At 39.7% G+C, this 19017-nt stretch overlaps 2 protein-coding genes across 2 annotated transcripts in view; one reads left to right on the plus strand and one right to left on the minus strand.

Annotated features, from left to right (window-relative positions):
• tmem163a (transmembrane protein 163a) overlaps positions 1–3977 on the plus strand; it is a 53340-nt gene extending 49363 nt beyond the window's left edge. The window contains exon 8 of the mRNA XM_034573498.1: positions 120–3977. Coding sequence (XP_034429389.1) covers positions 120–180 — 61 coding nt within the window. The 3' untranslated portion in view covers positions 181–3977. The remainder of the gene's footprint in view (positions 1–119) is intronic.
• An 896-nt stretch (positions 3978–4873) lies between these two features.
• Positions 4874–18062, minus strand: LOC117754947 (alpha-1,6-mannosylglycoprotein 6-beta-N-acetylglucosaminyltransferase A-like). The gene is made up of 19 exons (XM_034574310.1): positions 18057–18062; positions 16651–16741; positions 16132–16194; positions 15502–15714; positions 14038–14099; positions 13694–13783; positions 13557–13584; positions 13283–13314; positions 12687–12857; positions 12155–12324; positions 11804–11932; positions 9625–9758; positions 8894–9027; positions 8385–8528; positions 6395–6541; positions 6124–6237; positions 5933–6007; positions 5684–5841; positions 4874–5112 (listed from the first exon to the last, which is right to left on the minus strand). Exons 1-19 carry the CDS (start codon positions 18060–18062, stop codon positions 4914–4916), a joined length of 2160 nt encoding a protein of 719 aa, XP_034430201.1. The 3' UTR covers positions 4874–4913.
• Between the last annotated feature and the right edge of the window lie 955 nt (positions 18063–19017).

The raw sequence follows: 19017 nt of genomic DNA on the forward strand, positions 1-19017 counted from the left end.
CTATTAATCATATTAAAGCTTTGTGTTATCTGGGGTGACATGTGTTAAACCAGGCTAAGATACTCGCAAGATACTGTGCTTCCTCACTTTCCAATGAGATCATGCTTCTGTCTCCACAGACTCCTGAAGGACATGGTGCCCCGTGTGAGGCAGACAAGGAACTATGAACGCTTTGAGTGAGAGTTGTTGACCAAAAGAGCAATTCTACACACACACACACACATCATACACACCCTGGCTGCCTCCTGTTCTCTTCCCTCATCTCTGTCTTTCTAGTTACCTAAACCTACACTTCTGCATAACAGAGGGACGTTACACACACATGTTCTCAAACACATGCATACAGTTTACAAACATATGCTGTATTTACTGTAGATAGCACAGTCACATGCAAACACACACAAACACACACACACACACACACACACACACACACACACACACACACACACACACACACACACACACACACACAGAAATGTCTGAGAGACTTTGAGGGAAAGGACATGATTGAAGACCTTCTCTTGGTAAGACTTGGAAAGCCCCTCAGTTCAAGTCTTCTTTTCCACTCTTCTCCACTTTTGATCCATAAAACCACAAATATAAAAAAACACTCGTAGAATGAGGAAAAGACTCACGAACCAACAAGAGTAATCGGTTTGTTCGGCCTGTAAAATACAGTAGGTGCTGCTAATATGCTGTAAAGAGACGTAGCTAAACTCCATCTTGAGCTGCCCACTGATTTATTTATTTATCCGATTGTTATTATCATCAGTTATACTTAAGTACAGCGGCTCCTTTACTGTAACACAAAAGAGAACCAGTCAACACCTCACCAGCCTCCTCCCTTCAATGCAGCCACTATAGATCGTAATTTGTTCCTGAGAGAAAGAGAGAGGGAGTGGAAAAGAGAGAGAAAGAAAGCGCCTCTGCTGAGTCAGCAGCCCTTTGTCCGAAAGGTGAAAAGCAGCGGTGTCCGCGGTGAGGTCAGCCTCGGTCTGAAACCCCCGGGACTAAAATCAACAGGAGTCTCTTAACGACACTTATTTGCCAGACTATGGCAGGAAACCTGATTGCACAAAGCTGACGTTATTTGACCTGTTGGTGTTATATTGCACAACCTACTGCACTGTACGGTATAGTTTCAATTAGCAACGTTTTCACCAGTAGTTGCTGCCAGTTTAGCTCAGTGCCCAGAAAGAAAACACCTAACCACGAAATGAGTTCAGGGTATTTAGCCTGTTTTGTCTGAGTGGCTGTAATGTTTCCTTGCCACACATTGTACATGTGTAGTCTTTTGATTTGTTTACATACACAAACACATACCTTGGTTAGTTATTAACTGTAATCCATAATCAAACAATGTTTTACTTGAAACTTACAGTGACATTACAAGGTTTTACCAGTTAAAAGCAAATAATTTGCAATGTTTTTATAAGGGTGAGATGGAAAAAAGCACATGAATATTAATATTGCTGTAAAAACCTATCAGGCTTAGATAATTAATAGAAGTGAAATCACAAAAATAACATTGGCTATTATCCTGTTTGGCATTTTCTTTATGTACTTGATCAATTCGGGGTATTTATTACATTTATAGATATTAAGGAGGATGAAATCTCAGATGAATCTAAGCACAATAACAAAGATAAAGCAGCCTGTGGGAATATCATCATTTACACTGCATATCATTAGCAGAGATCGTGTTTCCTCCATGTGTCTGCTCTGTTCTGCATGTTCCCATTGTTATCATTCTTTAATATGTGACATGAACAGAATGTTAATACACACAACGCGCTCTGTAAATATGTTTATTACACTGTTCAGGTGCATCAGTAACAAAAGACACAAATAGTCGTAGCGATTTAAGGCCAACATAAACAGGCTTTTTGGAGTAGACAGCTCATAGTTGCCGTATGATCCGTGTTGCATATAGTTAAACATGTTTACTCTAGTGTGCATATACTGTAAATGTTGTTTTACATATTACTGTAGAGTATTGGTGAAATGAAACGACGAGTTCTAACTGTACGTTTTTTGCACTGTAAGTGGAAACCTCAGATTGGGTGTAGGTGTGATCCGTCAGTGCTGTCCAAGGCTCAGCTGTGTTTTACAAATTCCTCTAAAAGCACTTTTTAGAAGTTTATCGCCGAGCAAATCATGATTTGAAATGCTGAACGACAGCATGTGAAAGTGACTAAAGCCACAGGAATCCATATTATTTGATTGAACTTGAGTAACTAGAGACACTTGGTGTCCCAAACTCTCAGTGAAACGCTGATTTAAACAGAGATGAATTGTGCGGATTGTGTCCTGTTGAAGGATACTTTTCTAAGAAAATCTAATATAAATGACCTATTTCATTCACAAATTTGATTTCATTTACTCGACTAATTTTATACGAATATAATGAAACAAATTTTATAATAAATTAACAGATGTAAATAATGCACAAATGCTGTATTATCTGCAAATATAGTGGATGAGCTCATTGCCTCCTTATTTAAATTTCATTAAGTGAATGTAAACAGTTTGAGGCCTCGTTTCTTCCTGTGAATGTGATTTCATAATGCTTGTGCGCCCCCTTGTGGTCATAAGCCACATGACAAAAAGGAGGTCATTAGTATTCAGTGCACTGGACACCAGGGGAGAGAGTTGGAATCGATCCCAGGCTGAAGACAGTTACAAGGTCTTGGACAGCGACTCCGAACGGGCCTACATCCACTCTACACTGTAATTATCAATTGTGAGTCGACTCACTGGACAAGGTGCAAAATCCTCGGTGTTATCTTTAGTTGCATTGTTTGAAGTATAAGCCAGAAACTGAAGGTGTGAAGCTCATACCAGTTCAACTCACCAACAGCACACTGATTGGTAATGCCCCCCCCCCCCTCTCCGATGCATAGACGACAATCTTTACCATGACTTCTACAAGCAAAGCACAGTGTTTACATGCTGACACCACCACATACGGCACAGAACAAACTCATCCTAACACAGTCTCAGTGACAGTATGCTTTACTGGCTCTATCGCCCCTTTGGTAAACTGTTGTGTTCGGGTAAAGTGGAGACTTTCGATCTCGGTAACACAATCCTTTCTACCTCTCTATCGGCACTTTGCTTTTGTTTTCAGGCCACTTCTCTTGTTAAGATAAATGCTACAGATACATTGCTCTCTCTCCTCAGCGGTGTTGGAAGCTGCTGTGCTCATTGTAAATCACTGGAAAAGTACAACAACTTAAAAAAGGAGTAAAATCTGTTTGTAAGCCCATAATCACAACAGTTGCATTTGTATTTCATTCATAAAAAAATTGTTTTTTCCCCCTGTCCCATGACACGTGTCAACGCTCACACTCCAGCTCACTAAGACTCTTCTATATCTGTGAAAAATGACTCATGATTATTTATTTCTTGTTTGCACAATCCTTGAACCTCAAATCATTATCGACGAGTGGTACAGAATATGAATTTGTATCATTGTTTTGTTGAATCAGCTCAGAAACAGATTCTGCAGCTGAGTGACCTGTGCCAAATCCCTGAAACCACACGTCCGCTCCGCTGACGTTTGTGTAAATTGTAATCGTATCGATGAATGAACTGATTATCATTATTGCACCAGAAAAGGCATCAACATCAAACCGTTCATTTCACTTCATTTAATAAAATTCAATTATGATAGCAATACCGAAACCACTTCTCTGTTACTATAGGCTTTGCATGGGCTTTTAAAATCCCTTACAGCTACAGTGGTTACGAAAGCATTGCAGCCACACACACATACAACACACATACATGTAACTGAAGTGACAACGAGGCTGACTATGTAACAGAGTCATTATTTATCTGTTTGTACAGTAATGATATCAGTGGTATTACAGATGATGTAAACACCATTTATTTATTTAAATGAATGATATTTCTTTGTCAAAGAGCGAAGTTTTATTGATTAATAAAGTTTTATCCTGCTTATTCATCAATGCTGTTGAGTCATTGTGTGTTTGTCATGGAAGGTCAACCTCCAAAGGGAAGTGGGGACGTATATTATAAAACTGGGTGACATGTAGCAATCAACAATTAGAGAACAAGCACATTGAGCATCAATCCCATCACTAGCTTAGAAGTCATGGAATCAATTATCTGACGTGTAGTTAAGGAAAAGAATTATAAAACAGGTATAACTTGTATGCACACTATTCAATAGTATTTCAAGTATCACATAAATATTTCCATCCCACATTTAAATTCACTAGATCCAGATTTGTATTTGGATCTGTGTATTGCACACACTCATAAATATCAGTCCCATTAACATGTCTGATATTTGAGTATTGTATTTTTATGCATAGAATATGCCTTGAATTGCAGAACTTACAGATTCTATCTGTATATTTCAGTCGGAGATAAGAAGAGTGACACATTTTATAAATGCAGCAGACTTGGATTAAACATATTTAATATAACATATATATTTATTGTACAAAACTGCAACAGTTAAAAACACTGATTTTTTTTTTGTCACACTCGAAGTGAATGTGAACCTCCAAACAATTCTGCAGGAGGACATTGCATTCTGTTCTGTTCATACCATATAAAAAGCAGCATATAAAAAAAAAATTTGGGGTATAAATTCATTTAAAAATTGTGTATTCTTTGTTGTATATGGCTGCTTAACTTCCTTAGCACGCTATCAGCCATGACAGGAGATTGTAGCTATACACATGACAAAGATTGAAATACTGACAGATGTTGAAGTGTCCTGTGACTTCCTGGTGGGGCGAGGATCGACCTGAGCACGTGCAGTGTGAGTGTCATCATTAACACTAATATGTGTCTGATTAGAGGAACGAGATCCTGCAGAGTTTCTCCGGTGGCGCTGTATGTGTGAACGTCAATGTGCGAGTGACGACCAGCTGTTAGACACATGCCTTGCACAAGGCTATCTGGTCTTTAATGTAGTCTCTACAGGGGCAGATGCGAATCAGGGACTGGTTGGATCTCACACAGCTGAAGAGCAGGGGGTCCGACTGGAACAGACAGTGTTTGGTACCGTTGTAGGCAGGAAACACCAGGCTACTGTTGGACACTTCTGATGTTTGACAATCGACACCATGTCTGGAAAAACCAAAAGAAGCAATAATCAACAGCTAGAAACGAAGTTATAAAGATTAAGATTGTAATTTCAATGGAAAGGGTCAAAAGCACTTGACTGTTTTTTTGTCTTGTGATCTCTCAGTTACTCTTTCCTCTATTTCTAGTGTACCTGATATTTATTTTATATATTTGCAAAAGGTCACATCAGGAGTGAAAAGGCAGCGACAAAAGACAGTGGAAGACAATGAAAAGACTTGTGTGACGGTAACGTTTGACTTGAAGGCAGAATATTTATGCTGACCACCACGTCTTGAAATTGAAACTTATCTCTATGTATCCTCGGGGCACATCACAGTGAAATTAAACATCTTTTCATCATTTGTGGCAAAAAAGAACGAGCTATATCATTTGCAACTGAATAATGTGTATATATATTGTGGGAATTCTGCATAAAAGACGTAAGAAAAGGTCGGATTTGACTCATACGATCAGTTTTACTATATCCGATCTATTGTCATTCCTAAAAGTTGTTTAATGGTAACTTAGAAATCTGTTTGTGTGTGTGTGTGTGTGTGTGTGTGTGTTAGCTTACTCGGCAAGATCTTTTACACTGTTGAGTTGCGGGAAAAACGCAGGTTCACAGATCCGCCCCACCCTCTGACACGTCTGTTTACAGGAAACGCCCGGCTCCGCCTTCACAACCTGGAGCGCGCTCAGTGGGGGCCACCTCCCTGCACTGGAGCAGAAGTCCTAAAGCAAAAAAATATATCCATCTATCTTTTTCTAATCATAAATCTATTTCCTCTCTATCGTTTTGGCAATTACACAGACAGGCTCCAACCTGTTTTTCAATCAGGACGCTGAGCCTCTGGAGCATCCCTTCACACGTGAACTCATAGGGAAGGTAGGGCTCAATCTGAAATGTGGAAGTGGAATGTTTAAGATGCAAATAGCTTCGCTTCAGTGTGATGGTGGAGAAACGTTGCTGTTTGAGAAACAAGTGGATGAGGTACCAAGTTGAAATAATCGTACACTTTGATTGAGAATAGCAGTGAGAGCTTTCTCTACTTCCGTCTCATTGAACATGTCCACCGTCCATACGTATGGCTCTCCTATGGCCTCAACATAAGGATTCTGCGATGTCACCTACAACACAAACAGATCAACTGTCAGAAAATAACTTCCTGGTAAAAAAAAAAACTGGTTCATTTCACTGAGGTTTGACTCCACGAAGGTAAAATGCTCTAATATCTTTGAATAATATATCATAGGAAGTGTCTCAGCTTGGAACATGAACACGGACCTCTCTGATGTTGGGCTTTCCTTTGAAGAACTCTGAGTTCAAGCTGCTCAGCGGGGGGTGCAACCTCGGGTTCAGGAAAGCACAGCCATTGGCTAAGGCTTCCAGAGGGGCGGGGCCTTCATATGGGAAAGACAGCCCCACAAAAACCTAAAGACCACAGATAAAAAAAAAAACTGTTATTAACACATGTATACAACATCTATTATATTTATAGTATGTATGATAAGCGCATGCACTTGTCTATTGTCACCACAAGGTGCCAGCCAACACCAGCACAAGAAATGACTGCTCCTACAGTTCCTGCTTTTATACACAGGAGGGTTATCAGGGTTTAAAACTGACCCATCAAACTCATTTCTATTATGTTCTAATTATTTTCAAACATGACGTGATGAATAACAGCATTTTTTTCTAGTTATTCCACATTGTGGACGTATGAAGAAACATCCAATGCTGCTTACTGTACACTGATGCATAAACAGAATATGTTATATTGATGAGCAGTGCAAATAGCTATTTAATCCTTCAAAGCAAAGATCTGCTTGTGTTGCTGGAAATCCCTGTTTCCACATAAAACAACATATAGTACTGTGCAAACATTTTAGACACATAAGATCCTCAGTCTTCATGCAGATGCTGGTCCCCAAGTTATTCCGCAGCAACCACCTTAAACATTCAGCCCGAGTTTCAAACAACTTTCGATCAATAACAAAATGAACAAGTAGCAGCAGATAGACTGGTCCCCACAGAGATCTGATCTCACCATAATGGAGTCAGTGTGGGATTAAACAGACCTGATACACCGAGGACACTCCACCCACCTTCCAAATATCTTGAAGAACGGTGTGCAGGCGTGTGTGGGGAGCTGTTTTAAAGCCAAAGGCTCCTAACACCAGATCATAGTTTGACTAATCAACTAGTTGTGTATATTCGGTAATTATCAAAAATAATTCATGGCTTTTTTTCTGAAACTTAGCTACTTTACTTTTCGTCCTAGAAATCTTTGCACAGTAGAGTAAATACAGCAGTAAAGCACATGCCTCCACCAAGGCCTTATTCAAAAAAATATGTAATAATGAAAATCCATTAATTATTCCCAAGGAAATTTGTGAAAATGTCAAAAGAAACGATTTGCAATGTAAAAGAGAAATCTGCCCTTTTTTCTGGATCCACACCAACATTTAATTAGCTGTTTCTTGGCCTGTGTTCCATCCTTCAACCAAGTTTCATGAAAATCTGTTCAGTCGTTTTTGCAAACTCTTGCTGACAAACCAATAAACAACTTCCTCGACTGTAATTGAATACTACAAACTTAATATACACAACTAATTATCCACATTAAATGTATAAAATCCGTATAATGTCAGGAAAGTACTTCACATTGTCATGACTTTTTCCTGATAAACAATGGTAAATTATTAAATGAATGAATTCCCTGCACAGAACAGTGTCTTTTAAAGTGTCAGCTCAGTATTGTGTGGTAGAGCCACCTTACAAAGTGTCACTTTTCTGGTTCTCTTATAATGTAAATCCCTGGTAAAGGTGATCTCAGAGGAAAGATCACTTGGTTTCAGAAGAATGTTGAACAACTGACACAGAACACATTTAGTGTCTGAATGGAAAGTTCACAGCTGAATGTGCTGCTGGAATCTGAACTATCTGAAGTCTTCTTATCTTATTGGGAAGAAGTCTGGATGATTCAGACTTCAGATTAATAGTTGCAGCTAAGTGTTAAGGTCATGCTTTGTGGTCATGTCTTTACTTTGTCGCCTACATCAAATGTGCAGACCCAGGTTGGGACAGAGAGAAAAGCAATGCTTTTTAACATAGTGGATTTATATAAGAGAAAAGAAATATAATAAAAGATTTAGCATGAGGAAGTGGAGCCTAAGTCAACAATACACAAGAGTAAACCTAAGAGCGATATGTGGAACATGTGAATTGACTGTGACGTGGTTAATTGACCCCCTTCGCCTCTCTCTGCCTTTACCTTGCTCTGTCTCAGCAGGGTCTGCACCTCAGTCCCGTTCACGATGCCGTGGTTTTTCACATAGCTCGGGATCTTAGTGCGGTTTTTGACCGTCCCGTGGATCTCCAAGTGCTTGTGGATAATGTCCAGATAAGCCTCTTTTCCCTGCGGCGGGACAGCAGAGGAGAACAAGAGTGAATCACTGGAGAAGAAAAAGAATCAGTGGACGTCACATATATTACACCTCTCCCTTGTGCGTATATTTAATGGTGTTGTCTGAATTCTGAACACTTAATAATATAAACACCCAAAGACTGTATTCACAAACAAGTAAACATGCAAACGGGGAAATGGGGAGACAAACGTATTTTAAAGGAATGTAACAGTAACTAAAACTTAAAGAGGGCCTTCACCTTTTTGCATACTTCCGCCATATTTTCTGCCTGAAGGAATACACTTTTCATAGGATACTTTAAAGAAGTATGACAAATAGTTTTTTCTCGGTGACCACAGCGCCTGCTTGCTGTTACCTCCCAGAAGAGGCCTCTCTTTCCATACACAAGAGCCTGGTTTCTCCTCTCGGTCGACCGCAGCTGCTCAGTGAATTCAGAGCTCATCTGGTGCTGCACCACGAAGCCCAGGAAGGTGTTATCTGGTGTATGAGCTGCGTACGATAATAATATTAATAATAATAATAATGGAATCTCAGATCAAGCAACATGCATAAACCATAGACTGTATATAAAGATGGACGACATGAATGCTCCCCTAAAGTGAAGCCAAAGCATCTCGATTGCCACCTAGTGGCTGATTGAAGCATAGTTCATAAACCCCACCTCCTCCAGATTTATGGATGGGACATGGACCAAACTAAAAAGTCAAAGTACATGTCAAATTACTTTCTCTTGAACACTTTTTCTGTGATTTGACGTATATATGTTCAAAGGGTAATTTTTCAGTGAACTGGGTTTTAATTAGTTCTTTGATGCTATAATAACGCAGTAAAACGTCATGATTGACAGCTGAGACTGACTCGTGATTGGTCGAGAGCGTATATAAACGGGACCTTGCTACTGCAGCTCCATCCCTCAATTGCTACTGTGCAGATTCTGGCCCCAAACGCGCAAGATGGCCGCGTCGGTATCCAGGCTATTTTAGCTTCATTTCTGGATAGTAAGAGGAAGTGGAGACACATCGTCCATCTCTATATACAGTCTGCGATATAAAACACACAATGAAATGCTGTAAAAGAAAGACGTACGGAACAGGGTGTAGAACTGCGCTGGGGTCAGGCTGAAGCCACCGTAGGGATTTTTAAGTTTCTGCTTCTGGGCCCAAACTGCATGATTGAAGTCTGGTTCAGTGCCAAACGAGTCCAACAGACGCATCATGCATCTGGTGGACACACAAACACATCACACATATAATACACTTACAGCAATTAATGGGAAATAACATGTACTTTTTTTTAATAACACAACCTGTAGCTCCATTATCAAAACGCATCCGCTACAATGAAATAAAAGATGGCCAGTGATGTGGGCGCATTGAAAACCCAACCTCAGCAAGCGGACGCCTGGACATCACATCTGATTATTGTTGAACATAGCGTTTCAAAAGCATTCGCATTAATATGCTGCAATCAAAGGCTTTTACAAACCAGCTGCTGGGATTTGCTCCCACTCGACCACGAGAGCATCAGTTATGTAGAGTCACAGTGTTCTGCCTCACAGCCAAGTTTTCAATTCTTCACAGAAACGTTGGATGTGATCAGATCGGTCGTGTTATCTCAAACTTAAACCAGAAATGAGATTATAAAGGTAAGATGAGGAAGCAAAACGGTGTAAAACCTAAAAAATACACTCTCCCTGCTCTCTGAAAGATTAATAAAGGATTAATGATCCATTTATTAATGAGAGATAGACTATTTATACATTCTAAATAGATCTGTACTTCAAAATTCGGTATAGAGACTTATGAGGGAATTCTTGGCCCGGGTCAAAATTGTACTTTGAAGGTATGTAACAGTATGTAAGGGTTAACTGGAGCCACTCAGTCAACAGTACCGTGTACTGCATTACTGGAAACAACCACATATTTCGCCATTGTGTAGTACGATGTGAATGCTTCAGTATGTGCAGCTGAATTTCACACTGAAAAGAACATACATTCATACATCAAAGTATGTGTGTTGAGGTGCAGCCGCATGCTGTTCCCAACCCACACATCATTCCATTCAATTTACAGAAATGTTCATGCATGAGATTTAAGATTACATGGACATACAGTTGATTGAAGGTTGACTGCCAGCACAAGCAGTATGGGAATCTATAATGTACCGCTATAGTTTCCATACACTCCAAGCAAATCCAATCTGCACAATTTTCTCTTCAAACTAATAGATCTCTCCCAAACTCAGGTGGCAGTGAAGTGTGTTCAGTGTTCTCCTTCCAAAGGTATGATTTGGGTGAGTGATCACCTTTATCGTAAAACGTTTTTTATCAAAATGAAACTGGTCTCCATAATAACTATGTCCCCTCAGGGGTGTGAGGGGATCCATGAATGTGTGATTATAAAAACAATATGAATCATCAGGCCTCCACACTCATCTGATCTCAACCCAATTGAACATCTAAGCTGTGAAAGAAATTATGTGAAAAACGGTTAAAATCTGGCAAGTTAACAAAATAAATCTGGCACCTGTTGTTGCCTTTTGGCCACTTAGAGTCATGGACAAGAATAACACAATTGTTGCAGTTTGCAAATTATAGTTTTATAGTTTTTTCCAGGAAAGTGGATCAGGCTACAGTGAAGGCTCCATGGATACTACACAGCACCTAAGTATACAGCTTCAGAATGCACTATCCAGTGTTTTTTGAAAGAATGATGTTTATTCCTCCAGCAGCGTACAGAGTTGTAGAATCAATGGCGAGGTGCATTGAAGCCGTCCTGACAACCAGAGGGGCCAAGAAAACTCTGCGGTTTAGCTTCATAGTAAGTGTATTATTCTATTCCTCTAAAAATTGACTGCGTTTGGTGGTTGAGCCAAACACTGACTCCGTTTCAATGTGTATTCATACAACATGAGGTCTATGGAACAGAGTACTGTTGATATATGAGTCACTGGCAGCAGGAATTTGTGATCTAAAAATCTGAGGCTGAAATTGTACAAATTGTTGTTTTCTTTACACTAGAATGGACCCTTTATATTTAAATACTTTATATTTAAATACTTTATATTTACCTCGGGTCTTGTCTGCGGAGGCTGCCATGACGATTTTAACAATCGTCCAAACTAAAAACCTTTTGAGTTTTTATGACAACTGAGGGCTACCACAGGTTCTCTTTAATATTGGAGGAGGAGGGGGAGGTGACACATTGTCTCAATCAATCTCACATTATTCACAAGCACATCCGACTGATAAGATAATGATACTCACTTGTATTTGATCCAGGATTTCTGAAGTACTTTCTGAAACTGTCTGAGGCCAATGATGTCCGTATAGATCAGCTTTGTGTTTGGTCTTGACTGACGAGAGGGGCAACCCTCTTTATTAATGCCAAGAAATCTAAAGAGACAGAGAAACAAATGTAGAATGAATACACAGAAACAGTCAAGGGAAAATGAACGAGCAGATTATAACTTTAAAAATACTACAGCGTTATTTTTTCATCCATAACCTCTTGTTTAAATCTAATTTTGTCCTCCCCCACTAGTTTACTTTTACAACAGCATCCTGATGGACAGCAGTCTGCAACAAACGGCTCCTCTTGTGTGCAGAAGTACTCACTTGTTGAGATCAGGTATAGAGGCAGAAAGGTGAAGGTGGTGACCGAGGATGTGAAGTGTGGCGATAAGGTCACTCCACTGGACCAGTTCCCCAAGGGGCCCGCCACTGAAGGCCCTGTCTGCTATTCTAAAACCCGATTCGTTCGTCAGTGCTCCAGGATGCACCAGGATCTGGGGAGAGGAAGAAGTCGTTTGGCAGAATCCAGTCATTATCATTCTCTGTTGATTCATGTCTATAGGGCTATGGGCTAGGCCCCAGCTGTTGAGCGTCGTCAATGGCCTGTATGTAATCCCTACTGATTAGACGTTTGTCAGACCCTGATGATGAAGAGCTGATTTTCAGTCTTTTGTTTGCTTCCGTATCAAACTGAAAACCCACTGAAAAATTGCCAGGAATTTCAAGTGGAAAATCTGCCACCATTATCATGGTAAACTGCATATCTGGAACGTAAGAGTGCCGTAGCAACACGGACTAAGTAGAGCAGAGCTTAGCAAACAGTCGTCCACAGGATCAATGGGGAGGTACACATTACGTGTTTGGCTTTTCGCTCTGTGAGGTTGTTTTTGGCTGAGAGAGAGCGTCCGGCCTCGACCCAAATCTCATCCATACTTTGAATTCTTTGGTAAATCCACCGGAACTGGACTCTGTTTTTCAGAGATGGGTACAGACCCTCCAGACTGGTCCGTACCACAGCCTGGTCAGACTCTTCCTGCAAAAATCCACAAAACACAAATTCACTGCTTTGTTGAACTTTAGTACTGATAAATAAATTCTAAATATTGAGTTTTATTAAGTTGAATAAGTTAAAATAATATGTGTCAATATGTGTGAATTTGAGTCACTTTCCACTCAGCAGCCCGAGGGGAATTCAGTATGAAGGATTAAAATCTCCTTCACCTTGAAGGCCATTGACAGTGCTTGAATATGTAGTATTTATTCAGGCAACTAAAAATGTTTCAGATTTTGTAATGGTCTCACTCAAAACCCTGTGCTCACACTCAACCAGCCCCTGCTTTTGTTTAGATTTGCCCTGCTTGTGCACAAGCTGCAGGGCGCTTGCACTCAGATATATTTGTTTCTTGAACAGTGCACAGCAGCTTCAGCTCTTCTCCTTGTGCTTCTCTCCACTCTTGAAATGTCTTCTAAGCTCTTCTTCTGCGCTTGGATTTTTTGGGTCAAAATTCCCCAACCAATAAAATGTCAGGTGTTGTGGTGACAAGTGAAATTGTCCCGCCTTTGTTGTGGGTGTGTTAGCTTGTATAGAAAAGGAGGTAAAAGCTACAGGCATAAAAACACGGAAAAAAATAACGCTTCGCATACACACAAATAACATGCCGTCTTGGATTGTTTGTCCTCGTCTTTACCTCAGACTTTTCTGCTTGAGCTGAAGAGGAAGATCGACCTGGAAGCACAGGGCACCACGATTCAATCTTCAACACAACACAGAGAGGAAGCGAGGGCCAGTTAGACCAAAGCATAAACACAAACATGACAGTGTTGCTGAGGAAGTGCTATGTGAAATTGAAACCACTCGGGTACCTCGCTGAGGTAAATGATGATGGAGCACAGGGACCCGTTGACGCCATAACTGCCGTAGCAGGGATCAGTCTTCCACATCTCCTTCATCCACTGGAGCAACAGCAAACCACATGGGCCACAAGAATGTCAATATAGTGACGAGCAGAACAGCACCAGGTCAAAATGTTCAAAACAAAACAGGCTGTTAAAGCAAGAACAGCTTCACAATAAATCCCTGATGAGCTACTGTTGAAGAATGCTGCTCTACCTCATATCACATTCCAACTATGTTGAGAAACTCTGATTTGTTCCGACAACATGCAACATAAAACTTATTGTATCGCTATTTCTGTGATTTGTTTTACCTTCAATTTTCCCTCACACTGTGGGAATCCATCCATCGGTGGCAGTGGGCAGTTTCCATCCTCTTTCGTTCGATCGTGAAAGTGAAACACAAACAATGCAGTTTTTATTCTAATTAATGCTCTATGCATTAAGATATAATAACAGTAAAATGGTAGAAGATAGAAGTACAGACTCCTGATGATCGATGTATGCATTTTAATTAGTCATTTCATGCTCATTTTAATTGGTGATATTATTAGAAAAAAGAACTGGAGTAGATTATTTTCTTTCATTTCCATTCTGCATAAATAAACATGAGCTGACCTGAAGTGGGAAATAATGCCACTATAATGCAAATGTAACAAAACCACATTAGGTCATTAAAAGTCTTCATTAACATTCAAGGGTGAAGCCCTCGGGTTTTCACCTGCTGCTTAAGGCAGTATTGTTTATTTTTTTTATCTACTCCTCATTGACAGCGATTCAGCCAACTTGTGGTGTGTATCGATTCTGTCTTTAATAATTCTTTAAAATCTCCTGAAGGCACATGGGAGGATTAATGAGTAGTTTCCTTCAGTGAGTCAGTTGCTAAAGTTCCTTCCAGCAGTGAAATAAATAAATAAACGAAGGAAAATAAGAATCTCTTCATGTTTCTCTGTGTCTATAAACCTTTGAGCATCGCATGTGAGTTGGCTCTGCAGCAAACAATCAATTCTTACTCTACACTAACACAGTGTGCTAAATTATAAACAACTGTACAGTGTGGTGGGATTTAAGTTTATAATGTATTTTGATTTAGTCGATTTTGAAACCATGACAGGGCTGGGACCTATAGTCAAAAACATTTTTAACAGTATTTTAATTGTTAATATATTACCCAAACCTTGCTGCTTGTTGCTAAGCAACTGCTGACGGTATGCTTATCCTTTTTAGTTCTTATTTTATATATATATTTTTTTAATTCTGTAGTCAACTACTTTTTAACTTTATTATTTCTTTTTAAAATGCTACTTTTAGGTATTGTCTTATGTTGCTTTTATAATTTGTCACGATGCTTAATATTTTACATAAAGCACTTTGAATTGCCTTGTTGTTGAAATGTGCTACACAAATAAACTTGCCTTGTTGATTTCACAGTAGCTTCACACCATTGTCTACAGTAACATTAAAATCAGTTACGTCAGTGTTTACTAAAACAGTTATTGGAATGTGATAATGTATAAGTCCTCGGCTGAAAATAGTCCCCATCATTTACCACTGGTGTGCAACAGACACTGAAGGGATCTATGGTGCCATACATTGAAGTCATTGAATCATTTTTTGTGAACATTTCCTTTCTTGTCTATGAAACGGCGTTCGCACATGCTGATTAAATGTAATTGCTTTCTTCTGTACTGATCTGACAGAGTTTTTCACTGTTAAAAACAGACAAGGTGTGAATATAGTTAGTGTCCTGCTCTTAATTTGATCAAAGGTAATTTTACCAGTGGTTTGGCTGTCTTTGTTCTCTTCCTTCTCCACCTGCAGCTTCTGGAGTTCCTTCAAGTGAGCCACTTGCTGCTGCAGCTGCAGTTTATCAGAATGCAGCTGCTTGATCACCTCATCCTTCATTTTCCCCCTTTCTCTCTCTTCCTTCATTTTGAGCTGGACTACCTGCAGCTCTTCTTTGTAGTCCCTCGGAGGAGGTGAAGGAGAGGCTGAGACGGGGAGAGTTCAGGTTGTTAATTTCAAAATCCATTCCATCTGATTTGAAAATAGCATTTTCAAGAAGCTTGCATCTGAAAAGGACAGTGGAGCCAGTCGACCGCTGTGTACAATCACTATTCAAAGAGTATTGAGTTAATAGATATGCTCTGCCTCTACAGTACAAGCATATGGATTTTACATCTGAAAACATTTTTAAATCACATATGGAATAAATGTAAAACCAACTTGTTTCCTAGTCCTATTGGATCCCATCTAATCCCATTGGTTTCACATCTGAAGTTATATTGGCTCCACACATTAAACCATATGGGAAATTCATGTGGTTGGTCAGTGAGGTTGGGGAAATTCCCATTTTAATTGAATATAATAATACATATTAACAACTATGATATTAAATGTGTGCTTACAATAATTTGAGGATTCCAAAATGTCCAGGAGATCATCCACAAACTTGACAAATCTCTTCATGCCTAAGAGACAGGAGTGGGGAAGTGGAAGTGTACAAATAAGTTAAAGGAGAGAGAAGACAGAGCGGAGCAGGAAGAATTTAGAGAATTAAGTCTATTACAACATATTCCTATTAAAAACAAAAGATTGTTGCTACCCCTGTGTCACTTATCTACAGTCACTGCAATATTTTTAAATCGGATGTTGGTTAAACAGCCTGTTTGTACAGTAAGAATTTTCAAAGAAAGGGTTTTGATTATTATCTATTCATTGGCACTACAGTGGTCAATGCCTCGAACTTATCCAAATAGAAAAAGGAGCCCAGGGTGAAGAACTGCACATTCGCTTTACTGTTTAAAGGTCATGTGAGAAGCAGAGCTAAAGAACGTTAAATGGCATCGAGATTCTACAAAATCCCTCTGCCTCACCATCATGGCCACTCTTTTTTCACCTCATTGCTTCTTGTTTTTATTTCTCACCTTCAGTCCTGCATTTTTCCATCCACACTTTGTCATGCCTCTTCAGTTTGTTGTTACCGAGCATCTCAATGTCATCCTGGTCGGAACTGTTCTGAAACCATTTCAGAAGAGACACAGCATGGCGACACAAAGCAAAGTGGTTGTAACACAAAAAACTTTTGTCCATTCTGAATGGGAGCAAATTAAGCTATTATTGCACTTTCCCATCTACAGTGTTTGGTCGTGACCTTCAGTCTTTTCAGTTTAGTCTGAACCAAAGTAAGGTGTGAAAGGTGCCTTGGATCAGGAGTTAAATTTAGCTGGTAGTAATACCACAATGATTTTATACTGGGAGCGAGACTAACAGAGTGAGATTATTTAAGAAGTTAGTGAATAAAATAGCAGAATTGACAATATGTTAGTCTCTCGCTCATCTACAAACAGAACAATGTCGAGTCAAGGTAGACGCAGTTAACGTATGGTGATCCCCACATGACATATGATGTCATACAAAATTCTTTAGTCCACTCACTGAAATGCAATGGGAAACCAAAACTAACTGGATCAAATGTAACAAAGACCTGAACCTTGGTTTGGACCATGGTCCTGACTTTCAGGTGTAAAAACCACTGAAAACAAATCAGAGTAGTGGTCTGGATTGAATCAGCTGCTTCTTTACCTGAAGCATTGTCCATTTTATCAGTACGTTTCAGTGGCTGTGCAGTACAAAGTGTCGGGTTATTTACCAGTTACACTGCTTAAAAGTAGCTCAGGATCTAGGATTCTTAGATCCAAGGTTAGATCTTAGATTAGATGATTAGCTCAGGATTTGTTAAACAATATGTTGCTTTAGAGGCCACTTAAATGTAGGTGGATGAATGAAGACACACACCGGGAGGAAATAAAGCCAACTCAGACACCAGATGATAGTGAAGCCCAGCAGCACACATGTGGTCCTCCGCAGGCAGAAATTCAGGGTTTTCATGTCTGGATGACGTGTGACAGTGGAAAACAAATTGAGCGATTTAAGATCACAATACGAATGTTAAAGATATTGAAGAAACATAAAGCTGTGATGTGATGATGGCAAATAGCAGAACACTGACAGACTTGGTGTGTTTGCTTTCTGTGTTTCTTCCTGACTCCGTCACATTGCTTTTCAAGAATCAAATAGAGCTAAACTCAACTCAGCAAACACAGAATAGTCACCCTTACCTTTAGAGTGTTGGCCAATCCTTCCAATCCAACTGAGTGAACAGGACTTAAAACTACAATACAATTTCTTTTAGAAATATAAAACTCCTGTCTGTGCATTGACAGGATCTGTCAGGTGGAATGAACCTGTTCACGCGACAACCACTGAAACTGACTATTTCATTTGAACAGCCCATGAAAAAACCAGTTTGCCAACTTGTTGGGCCACATACCTGCATGATAGTTAGCTTTGTTCGCTCATTTGTTATTCATCATTCATTACCGGACAAGCCCATGTACTGTACATTCATCTGAAAGTGTGTATTTAAAAATCTATTTTCACGCATAGAGCCGCAGCAGGATCAGTTGTCATGGCTGGCATGTTTGGCAATTATTTCAAATGTTCACATTGAAAGTCTTTTTTTTTTTACAAGTAAATGTCAAAGAGTTTTGACTCAGGCTTGGACACCATTGCTGGTATAATGAGATTTAAATTCATTAAATGTGTCTACTGAACTTTAACTGAACAAACAAACTGGGTAGAGAAAGAACTCTAGCAATAGAATAACAGAGTGAGCAGTATAGTTAAAGGGTATATGGTAAATGGTCTATATAATATAGTGCTTATTGATTACCACTCAAAGTGTTTTACAGTACGGTACAGTTTGCCATTCCCATTCATACAGTGCATTCATGGGCAGCACTTTTTTCTATGAGGAGCAGGTTCAGGGTTCAGGGACACTTCAGCAAGCAGATGGGGAAGACTGGGATCGAAGCGCCGACCTTCTGATTGGAGGACGACCGCTCTACCCCTCAGGCACAGCCGCCCCTCTCTTCTATATGTTCTGTTTCTTAAAATAGTATTCACATACAGGCCCCTAATAAAGGCAACAACAAAAAAGGGTTACTCTCTCTACAGAGGCAATCACTGCAGCCAGATTTCATTTTCTGATAAGGAAAGACATTTCAGGAAGTGTGATAACAGGTGACAAATGACTTTAAAAACTTCATGGGAAAAAAAAACGATTAAAGTACAGGAAGAAGTAAAACTGGAAAGGAAACTTGGTAGGAGGAGGTTCAGGGTAAACCTGCTTTCCAGGTAACAGAGGAGTTGTCAACTTGGAGGCTGGAAGAGACATACCCAGCAAGACAGACACACTTCTTTAAGACATGCACTGAACGGGCTGTATGTGA

This window comes from Hippoglossus hippoglossus, chromosome 21, assembly GCF_009819705.1.
Source record: "Hippoglossus hippoglossus isolate fHipHip1 chromosome 21, fHipHip1.pri, whole genome shotgun sequence".
Lineage (NCBI taxonomy): Eukaryota > Metazoa > Chordata > Actinopteri > Pleuronectiformes > Pleuronectidae > Hippoglossus > Hippoglossus hippoglossus.

Bases quoted from the DNA above. Each gene is read 5' to 3' on its own strand.
- LOC117754947 (XM_034574310.1), bottom strand. The intron at 12,325-12,686 runs GTAATGTGTACC...TCCTCTCCCCAG, and splicing joins CAGAGCGAAAAGCCAAACAC to ATCCTGGTGCATCCTGGAGC. The intron at 6,238-6,394 runs GTCCGTGTTCAT...TTTGTGTTGTAG, and splicing joins GAAAGCCCAACATCAGAGAG to GTGACATCGCAGAATCCTTA.